This window comes from Theobroma cacao, chromosome 10, assembly GCF_000208745.1.
Source record: "Theobroma cacao cultivar B97-61/B2 chromosome 10, Criollo_cocoa_genome_V2, whole genome shotgun sequence".
In the NCBI taxonomy this organism is placed as follows: domain Eukaryota; kingdom Viridiplantae; phylum Streptophyta; class Magnoliopsida; order Malvales; family Malvaceae; genus Theobroma; species Theobroma cacao.
Genome location: NC_030859.1, coordinates 17,630,587 through 17,642,282, shown reverse-complemented (window position 1 = coordinate 17,642,282; position 11,696 = coordinate 17,630,587). Strand labels below are relative to the sequence as shown.

Here is an 11,696-nt window from a genome sequence, read left to right as displayed (position 1 = left end):
ACACAATATTTTCAAAGTCTTCCTAAAATAACTTTTGTAGCGTAAGAGTAAAATAAATTTATTCATATAGTAATAAAGATAATTAAAGTATGAAATTTCGTTTACAGTGACACGTGGGCCCCCAACTAACCAAGAAGGTGTAGAGCTACGAACCCTTACTTCCTATGATGCAACTCCGAGATTAATTCTCGTCTTAATCAACTATCAACAAACTGTCCTGAGCCTGAAAAATGGATAGGAAGAGGGGTGAGATTAAATAATCCCAGTGAGTAAACAATTACCATCAAAAGCATCTAAAGCCGAGTAGATGGAGACAATATAAAAACGTTATATCTCAATAATGTTCATAACACAAAATTCGTTTCAATCTATACCAAATAATTTCTTTTCATCAAAATTTCCCCGACTTATGAATTTTTTTAAACTTGGCCCCTGCCAATATCATTCTCGCGGGTACCTTCGTCAAGGTATCCCACTGAGACCGCCAAGGCTGTTCAATGACCCATACCCATAAACATGTTTTCACATCTGACACACAGCCGTTCCTTGGCGTTGGCTGAGTCTCACTCTCACGTGGTGGCCCGAACGTGAGGTGCACTCAAATCATACCTCAGGAGATACTTCACCCAACATCTCCCCCCGGAGGTAAGTATATAATTGAGTTACCGTGCCCCTCTCATAGGCAGTCCACGGAAACCCCCACCACTGCAGTGACCGTTTAATATACCACCAGACCCATAAAAATTCCAGTAGCATAATATGGCGAATAAAATGTAATCCAGTCTACCGAGACCAATCCAAAATTGTTCATATATTTCATGCCAACCCCAAAAATTTAGCCATCATGCTACCATAGTGTCATAAGCCCCAATTTCAATAACATATAAAATCATAAATTTCAACACAGTCTCCATATACTCAATTTTCCCAAAACAATATTTGATTTCAAAACCAGTATAAATCTCATTTTTATTAAAAAACATTTTAATTGGAAAACATAATATTTTATAATTTAAATTCACCATTCAATAAAAGCATCAAACAAGTATAATTACTCTAGATATTTAAGACGATAAATTGTCCACTCACAGTTCTAGGAGTCGATGTACTCCTAATCCCAGTCTTCAAGCACAATTTTGGTACTTTTACCAGTGTAATTTGCTCACCACCTATCCACAATGTACAATACATAATTCACCACATCAATGCTTGACCATTATAAAATCAATTCAGGCTCGGTATATATGCATGATATGACATGCAACTTATCCGACTACCGCTTAAATGCGGTGCTGACCTAATTCGGCCTATTACCCGATTAAATTACTAACGCGTCCAATTTAATCTCAAATTAATTTTTTTCAGTTTCTATACCTCAATTGCACCCAAATTGACTTAATGTCCCTCGGTGTGGTGCAAATTATCAGTCCTGATAGCAAATTACGAAAATACCCCTAATGGGTAAAAATTCATATTTTTGCTCCGAAAATTTCCATTATTTTTCTAGACTCATAATTCATCATTATTCATCATAATTCCTCAAATAAACATCAAGATCATCAGCCAATATTCCCCTAGAAAATTCAGCCAATAATGGTAATGGAGGAAAATAAATTCTTTTCTTGTTGTTTTGTTCCTAAATATGCTAAACTAACTTAAAACACTAACATAACTTAAAATCAAATTAATCTAACAAGTTTCTCTCTCCTAACCCATTTTTCCAGAATTGAATTCATCCTCAAATCACATGATTCAACCATGGAAAATGATGGGAAATGCATGGGAAAGGTAAAGCACAAGTCAAAATCAAGAAATTTTACCTTTGGTCACTTGTTTCCTTGAATTTTCACCAATTTTTCCTTGAATTTCTCCCCCTAGGTTTTTGTTTTTCTTTTCCCCTTTGTTTTCTTGCTATGGCCGGCCATAATGAAGAGAAAATGGTGGTGTGGGCTGATTTTTATAGTTAAATAATATAATAATCTAAACTTGCCACATGTCACTACATTATTGGTCCATTTTTTAAATTCTTATCTTTTAAGCTTTAAATCTCCACCACACATTATTCCTTAAAATATCCATAACTTAGATAAAATTCTCAAACTTATCCAAAGTCTTGGTGAAGTAATTTTTGATATTTACACTTTTGCCCCCGTAAAAATCAAAAATTACATTTTTGCCCCAAAAACTGAAAAATTGCCCATAGACATATTTTTTATCCCTTATACTCATATCATTCCCCAATTTGTCAAATGTGATCAAAATTCTCTCAAAATCTCAAATTTTGTCCGCAGATGGAAAAATTATAATTTTACCCCTATATAGTGAAAATTTCAATTTGACTCCGAATTGATCCTCGAACTCCTAATTACCATTTTGAGTCATCCCTGAACTGTGAAACTCTTAATTTCACCTTAAAATTCCTATTTGAACTAGTTCGAGGCTTAATCGACTTAATGATACCATTAGGGGCAATATCGTCTTTTAACGATTTCTCGAACTTCCTAAATATACAAACATTCTATCGAGCATGTGAATGATATTATAATTATTTTACAAAGCAGGGTTTGACAACACTACCCCCCTTAAAATAAAATTTTGTCCTCAAAATTTCACTTATTAACTCAAAGAAAAGGCGGGGTATTATCTTTTATTCGATGCTCAACTTCTCCTGTTATCTCCTTTATAGGGAATCTTAATTCACTAAAAATCATTCTTTATTTTAGTTAATCACAATATCAACCCCACATATGTGTATATGCTTTATAATCCCATTTATGCATCCAAGATCTATCTTGATTTAATCATCGCATACGATGCAGTATCATAATTCCTCAGAGTCATCCCTTTGTCCTTAATCATCTTTCGTGCCTCTATATTGCTTTGTATCCTTCTTGTATTTCGACATCAATTTATTGCTTAAGATTTAAGTTCATTTGAACTTTGTATACCTCAAGTATTTTTGAGTTCTAATTTCCACAATATAGTAAGAAATTCTTACAACCATATTCCATATGAACTCATTTACTATATTATTCTTGAAACCTTTATTTACACGTCCATCACTTGGTATTTACATCCCCTATCACTATTTTACACCTTCGTCTAACTTTTCACTCACTTTCTCCAGATCGGACTCGTGCTTCATCTTCCGTTACAGCGAAAACTCTTGTTGAAGAACGAGTCAATGGCCTCAAAGGTGGTTGTGCTGGGGTGTTGCTACCCATTTCAGATCGTACAGTTACCCCCTGCCTCGGGTGTACTCCAGAGGAATCTCTCCTCTGCATATCCGTATGAGTTAGTGGGGATGGAGCAGCTACTGTAGCCCGTCCTAACTGTGGGCAGTCACTCCTAATGTGGCCCGGCTGGTCACAATGAAAGCATCTTATGCCCCAACACTCCCCAACATGATATCTCCCACATTTTTCGCATTTATTTAAACCTCCAAAACTCTTCTCGGAAGTACTACTCATCCCAGACCTGTTAAATCTCGGAGGTCTCTGCTGTAACTGTGAAAGTGGGGGTCGAGGAGATATCACCGGAACAGAAACAGTACTCTCAGAAGCAAATGTGTCCTTACCTCTTTTGGGCAGTTGACTAGAGGATACATTCGGGTTTCTCCTCTTTGCAAACTCAGCTCGCATTCTCCGATTTTCATTCGTGAGTTTTTCGGCCCTTAAAGCCATCTGTACAACTTCTTTATGAGGCTCCCGGCCTGTCACAGTCATCCTCTCTCTGATCTCGTTACGGAGCCCTTCTTCAAAATAACTAGCTTGATCTTGCTCAGACTTCACCAGGTCTGGCACATATGACATCAGCTCGTTAAAACGAGCCTCGTACTCTTCTATGGTTAAATTCCCTTGTTGTAAACTTAGGAATTCTCTCTTCTTCTCTTTTTGATGAAAGTAGGTGTAGTATTGACCGTCGAATTCTTGTAGGAAGTCTATCCAAGTCAACGAAGTAATGGAACGTGATTTTACCGAGCTCCACCATGTACGAGCCCTCTTCTCTAGTAATCTTGTGGCCACCATTAACTTCATATCATCATCCAATTTCATATCCACAAATGTCTCCGTTACCTGAGTAATCCAATCTTTAGCTGCGGTTGCATCCAAATCACCAACAAAAGAAGTGCAACCCAGCTGCCTAGCTTCCTTAAGCTTTTTGGAAATGGAGACATCTGGCACTGGTGGTGGAACAAGAGGTGGTGGTGGTGGCACTGGAGATACTGCTGGGGGAACAGTATGAGGGACTCGACCAGCTTGAGCTTGGCCCATAATGACATTAAGAAAAGCTGCTAATGCCTGGACTGCCTCAAGAGACATGGCATGAACACCAGGAGTAGCAGTAGGTGGTGGAGGAGGTGGAGGAATCTCAGTAGGCTCAACAGCAGGTGCTGCTCGAAAAGTAGGTGCAGCAGACTCCCTTTCCACGGGATCTGGCTGACTAAGTCTAGCACGGCCTCTTCCCCTCCCTACTGACCTATAGAGAGGTGGACGCCCACGTCGAGGAGGCATGGTACTCTACAATAAGAAATGGAATAGACTTAGATGACTTTAAATTCTATATGCAACTAACTCGATATAACCTAACTTAACTTGACTTACTTAACTTAACTTAACTTGGGCCACGCAGTGTCAGTGTGGATTTCTTAAAACAACTTTAAAATCAAAAACTTTGAAATCCAAAGCTTTAAAATCAAAATCTTTGATCTTTAAACCATGCTCTGATACCAATCTAATTGTCACGACCCGGAACTCCCATCGGGCCCGTGACAACCGCCGCGACGTCCCGATAAGCACTCATTACCCCGAATGCCGATCGAAACCCCGCAAGGCTTAGCATCAACTTCCGCATCTCCCCGGTGAGCGACAGTTATTAAATCTCGCATTTCAAGAAATCATAAGTTGTTTCCAACTCAAAACAATAAAAATATTATTTTCTAGCTCACTGGGGCATTTTCGTCATTTTTTTTTTGAAATTTCGAAATCCGAAAAAATGTAATATGTAAGTGGAAACACATATTTCATGATTTAAATTAAATTTTGAAGTCTAAAACATTCGTTTAAAGTAAAATTATAGCTATTTGAATATAATAAAAACATTAAATAAAATATTCTATTTTCTTAAAACACAATATTTTCAAAGTCTTCCTAAAATAACTTTTGTAGCGTAAGAGTAAAATAAATTTATTCATATAGTAATAAAGATAATTAAAGTATGAAATTTCGTTTACAGTGACACGTGGGCCCCCAACTAACCAAGAAGGTGTAGAGCTACGAACCCTTACTTCCTATGATGCAACTCCGAGATTAATTCTCGTCTTAATCAACTATCAACAAACTGTCCTGAGCCTGAAAAATGGATAGGAAGAGGGGTGAGATTAAATAATCCCAGTGAGTAAACAATTACCATCAAAAGCATCTAAAGCCGAGTAGATGGAGACAATATAAAAACGTTATATCTCAATAATGTTCATAACACAAAATTCGTTTCAATCTATACCAAATAATTTCTTTTCATCAAAATTTCCCCGACTTATGAATTTTTTTAAACTTGGCCCCTGCCAATATCATTCTCGCGGGTACCTTCGTCAAGGTATCCCACTGAGACCGCCAAGGCTGTTCAATGACCCATACCCATAAACATGTTTTCACATCTGACACACAGCCGTTCCTTGGCGTTGGCTGAGTCTCACTCTCACGTGGTGGCCCGAACGTGAGGTGCACTCAAATCATACCTCAGGAGATACTTCACCCAACATCTCCCCCCGGAGGTAAGTATATAATTGAGTTACCGTGCCCCTCTCATAGGCAGTCCACGAAAACCCCCACCACTGCAGTGACCGTTTAATATACCACCAGACCCATAAAAATTCCAGTAGCATAATATGGCGAATAAAATGTAATCCAGTCTACCGAGACCAATCCAAAATTGTTCATATATTTCATGCCAACCCCAAAAATTTAGCCATCATGCTACCATAGTGTCATAAGCCCCAATTTCAATAACATATAAAATCATAAATTTCAACACAGTCTCCATATACTCAATTTTCCCAAAACAATATTTGATTTCAAAACCAGTATAAATCTCATTTTTATTAAAAAACATTTTAATTGGAAAACATAATATTTTATAATTTAAACTCACCATTCAATAAAAGCATCAAACAAGTATAATTACTCTAGATATTTAAGACGATAAATTGTCCACTCACAGTTCTAGGAGTCGATGTACTCCTAATCCCAGTCTTCAAGCACAATTTCTGTACTTTTACCAGTGTAATTTGCTCACCACCTATCCACAATGTACAATACATAATTCACCACATCAATGCTTGACCATTATAAAATCAATTCAGGCTCGGTATATATGCATGATATGACATGCAACTTATCCGACTACCGCTTAAATGCGGTGCTGACCTAATTCGGCCTATTACCCGATTAAATTACTAACGCGTCCAATTTAATCTCAAATTAATTTTTTTCAGTTTCTATACCTCAATTGCACCCAAATTGACTTAATGTCCCTCGGTGTGGTGCAAATTATCAGTCCTGATAGCAAATTACGAAAATACCCCTAATGGGTAAAAATTCATATTTTTGCTCCAAAAATTTCCATTATTTTTCTAGACTCATAATTCATCATTATTCATCATAATTCCTCAAATAAACATCAAGATCATCAGCCAATATTCCCCTAGAAAATTCAGCCAATAATGGTAATGGAGGAAAATAAATTCTTTTCTTGTTGTTTTGTTCCTAAATATGCTAAACTAACTTAAAACACTAACATAACTTAAAATCAAATTAATCTAACAAGTTTCTCTCTCCTAACCCATTTTTCCAGAATTGAATTCATCCTCAAATCACATGATTCAACCATGGAAAATGATGGGAAATGCATGGGAAAGGTAAAGCACAAGTCAAAATCAAGAAATTTTACCTTTGGTCACTTGTTTCCTTGAATTTTCACCAATTTTTCCTTGAATTTCTCCCCCTAGGTTTTTGTTTTTCTTTTCCCCTTTGTTTTCTTGCTATGGCCGGCCATAATGAAGAGAAAATGGTGGTGTGGGCTGATTTTTATAGTTAAATAATAAAATAATCTAAACTTGCCACATGTCACTACATTATTGGTCTATTTTTTAAATTCTTATCTTTTAAGCTTTAAATCTCCACCACACATTATTCCTTAAAATATCCATAACTTAGATAAAATTCTCAAACTTATCCAAAGTCTTGGTGAAGTAATTTTTGATATTTACACTTTTGCCCCCGTAAAAATCAAAAATTACATTTTTGCCCCAAAAACTGAAAAATTGCCCATAGACATATTTTTTATCCCTTATACTCATATCATTCCCCAATTTGTCAAATGTGATCTAAATTCTCTCAAAATCTCAAATTTTGTCCGCAGATGGAAAAATTACAATTTTACCCCTATATAGTGAAAATTTCAATTTGACTCCGAATTGATCCTCGAACTCCTAATTACCATTTTGAGTCATCCCTGAACTGTGAAACTCTTAATTTCACCTTAAAATTCCTATTTGAACTAGTTCGAGGCTTAATCGACTTAATGATACCATTAGCGACAATATCGTCTTTTAACGATTTCTCGAACTTCCTAAATATACAAACATTCTATCGAGAATGTGAATGATATTATAATTATTTTACAAAGCAGGGTTTGACAGTTTTCCATACACTATTTCAAATGAACATCTTTTAGTGGTTTGGCTCACAGAATTATTGTAAGAAAATTCTACTTGTGCTAACACAAGATCTCGTTGGCGAATGTGTTTACCTACAGAAAGCTTCATAATAAGTTTCCTAAATTTTTGTCGACCACTTTTATTAAACCATCTGTTTGAGGGTGACTTGCTGAACTAAAGTGCAAATGAGTTCCCATTTTTCTCTAGAGAGTTCACTAGAAATGTCTCTTGAACTTCACATCTAGATTTGAAGTGATGGTTTTTGGAATTCCATGAAGACATATAATTTCTTTAAAATACAAATCGATTGTGTGAGAAGCATCATCAGTTTTGTGGCATGGCACAAAATGAGCCATTTTGAAAAGTCTATCGACAACCATCATTATAGAGTCCCTTTGCCTTTGAGTTTTTGGCAAACCCAAAACAAAGTCCATACTCACATCTATCTAAGGAGCTTCAGGAATGGGTAATGGTTTATACGTACTAGTGTTTTGATTTCCAAGCTTGCAAATATGGCAAATATGACACCTTTGAATATGTCGAATGATATCTTGCTCCAGCTTGGGCCAATAAAACTTTTTGTTCACAAAAGCCAATGTTTTGTCCCTCCTAAAATGTCCAGCTAATCCTCCATTATGAGTTTCGCAGATAATAGATTGGCATAGAGAACATTAAAGGATGCATAGTTGGTTACCTTTGAAAAGATATTATTTTTGTTAGTGAAATTGTCGATAAGGATGCTGAGAACTGGACTTCCATATCTCACCAAAATTAGGATCTTTCTCATACAATTCTTTTACAACTCCGAAGGCAACAACCTTCAATTGTAAGATAGCACTAAAGTCGTTTCATGACGTTTGGAGCTTTAGAAGTTTCTTGATTCCCAAATCTCGAGTAATAGTAGCTCTTAGGCAATGAATAGGTACTTTTTCATTAAAGGAAAATTTTTGATGAAAAGGGTTGGTATCATTTTGTTAATCACTACAACTGCCATTGTTGATTTGAGCAGTATCACGTCTTGCGAGTTGCTCTTGTAATTTTTGAATTTGGTGACATAGTTCTTGAATCTCGATCTTGTGATCATTTATTTGACGATTTTGGCATCTTGGTGGTATTTTGTTGGCTCAACAATGAGAGTCGAAACGAACAATGACAAAAGCCCAAACTACACAACGAATAATGATCTTCTTACTTTAATTCCAAATTGACGTCGGGGTGTTGTAAAGACACATAGGCATTGTGAAATACATCAATTATGGCGAGATTAGAAACTCCACTAAGGTAAATCACTAATCTTGGAAAGGTTGAAAACCCCAATAAGGTGAAAAGATAGCCAAAATCCCACTTTAGTTGGCCAAGCCAAAGATATTAGAACCTCTTACTCTTTTGAAAAGAGCCCAAAGAAAATAAGCATTCTTGCTTACTAAAGAAAATATTCTTTATTAATTTTCAATTTCAATGTGAACAATAACTAAGCCTAAAGGTCCTATTTGTAGTATTATAGGTCCACGTCCTAATAAATTTCTACTTCAAGTTGTCTTATACAACTAAAGTAGTTAACAAGAGATTTAAATAAAATAGGTGTTCTATTCTTAAATAGAACATAACTAGCTTAACTTCCTAATACAAGTAAAATTAAATAAAAAGAAATTATATTATACTTATAACTCTTATGGGAACCTAAATAATAATGTACTTATGTATAGCATTCATATCATAAGATATAACCTTTAAGTAACAATATGAAAAAATAACTTTTCATAGCATAACTTATGAGTGGTGTTTTTCAATTGTCTCATAATGTTTGGATTTAGAGGTATTTTTCCAAATATCACTTTATTAAGAGATATAACTTTTGATATGAAAAACCATCAACAATCTAATAGTCACAATATGTGATGTAACTTTTTAATTAATGTGTCTTTCCAATAGTTACAACTTTTCAAATGAAAAAATATAACTTTTCATTTACAATTTTTCATATGAAGAGACATAATCTTTCATTTTGAAAATATACCAACAATTCTTTCATTATTTTCTTCTTTTTCTTTCTTCTTTTTGTTCCTTTTCTTTAACAATCTTGCAAGGGACTTAAAACAACTTAATATTGATCAATTTTTTTTCACTTTACAATTTTAAATAGTATTTTAACTAAAATAATGAAGAACTTTATGTGAACTATGTTGATTGCTATACTACTATTTTATCAAATGTGATAATATCTCCAAAATGGACATTGCAATAGGTAAAACTTAAGATGAAAGAAAGTTGTTTCTCATTGTATAGCCTAAAATCATACTTGCAAAAGAAAATGTGACAATAATTTCTTGATCATATTTTAACATATAACCTCGACTTTTTGATTTCCTTACCCTATTTTGGACTTGTGCTAGGGCTTCTAATATCTCTCTCTTTAATTTTTTTACTATTGAAGTTTCGGGTCATTTTAATTAGTGTCATACTTTTTTTCATTTGAAGGTAAATAATTTTTCTATTTAGAGAAGAGGGAATTTAAATTCATTTTTTTTAAAATGCGGAGGTATATATAGGTACCATTTAATCAGATGTTGGATGCTACATATTAGATAAATGATTTTAAATTTGTAGAAAAACTATTTCTTAAAAAAAATTTCCCAAAACATCATGGGAAGCTATCTAGTTCATAAATAAAAACCCTCTTTGACTCTCGTTACTATTGTCCTAATTACTCCTAATGTTAAGTAAGTTAAACTGTCTTACAAAAAAAAAATCCCCATTACTTGATTAATTTTCTTTCAAGCTCAAATTAATATATGATAAATTTTGGGATCGTTATTTGAACTTTGAAGTCAAACAATCTTCTTAGTATTAGAGATCAAACACCAGATTTACATCTATGGTTCAGCCAAAACTCATCCCATAAATATCTCACCTATATATGTCAAGATTATTTATGCTAAGCATTAAATTCTGTCAAGGAAATAAGATTCCAAAACTTTAATTAATTTTAGGCAAGAACAACCTGATACCAACTAGGGCTTACACATTGGTCAACATTTTTGAATCTTACTATAATTTATTCTTAACCAGCTTCATTCTTATCCTAAATGACTGTAAAATTGATGCCTCACATCTCTATCCTGCCCAACACCTTCCAAATTCTTCTATTTCTTACTTTCAACTACACCCATAGGATTTAATTACCATTTAAAAAAAGATCTATATCTAACTCTCATGATATTTCTCAAAAGAAAAATCAGGATTTTATGGCGCATTAGGAAAATAGTTAACAAGAGAAAGAAAAAGGAAAAAAATGAAATTTGGTAAATATTCTCATGATCATAAGGCCACCCATCATTTCACTATTCTAGTTATATATAGAAGTTTCTCTGTTAAATTCAGAGGTTAGCATAAATGATAATTTTTTAATTAAGCTTTGCTTATATCAAACATGATGTATATTCCCTTCATTATTTATGCAATCATAAATTATATTTTCTATTTAACTTGTGATAAACTATTGTTTAATTTTGAACCTCAATTCTCAGGCTTGATTACAAACACACTTGGAATTGATTTATAGAGCAAAATTATATCTTTAAAAGGATATAATATCAATGCTTTCATAAACTATTCAATGTTATTAAGCTTAATTTGGGAGACATAGGTGTAAAAGGAGTAGTATACACCTTATTATGACCATTGATTTCCACAAAATATCAATGACTCTTTTACAGAAGTTTGACCTATTAAGTAAGCAATTGTGTTCACATAGTAGTTTGATACCCCTTTAGAAGTATTTGATGGCAAGCATTTCCTAAGACACAAAATCTTGACAAGCTTAGTCATGATTTTAATCTTGAGCTAAAATGATGCAAGTAACAACAACACAATGGGATTTCTTTCCATAATTGGAAGGATATTTCATTGACCAAACCTTGAATATAAACACCAAAACTATGCCCCTCAATTTCACCCCTAAACCAAACATCTTTTAGCC

At 34.3% G+C, this 11,696-nt stretch overlaps 1 protein-coding gene across 1 annotated transcript; it reads right to left on the bottom strand.

The window, feature by feature from the left end:
* LOC108663566 lies at positions 2,895 to 5,240 on the bottom strand. Its single transcript, XM_018128676.1, has 2 exons — positions 5,234 to 5,240; positions 2,895 to 4,520 (listed from the first exon to the last, which is right to left on the bottom strand). Exon 2 carries the CDS (start codon positions 4,512 to 4,514, stop codon positions 3,111 to 3,113), a length of 1,404 nt encoding a protein of 467 aa, XP_017984165.1. The 5' UTR covers positions 4,515 to 4,520; positions 5,234 to 5,240; the 3' UTR covers positions 2,895 to 3,110.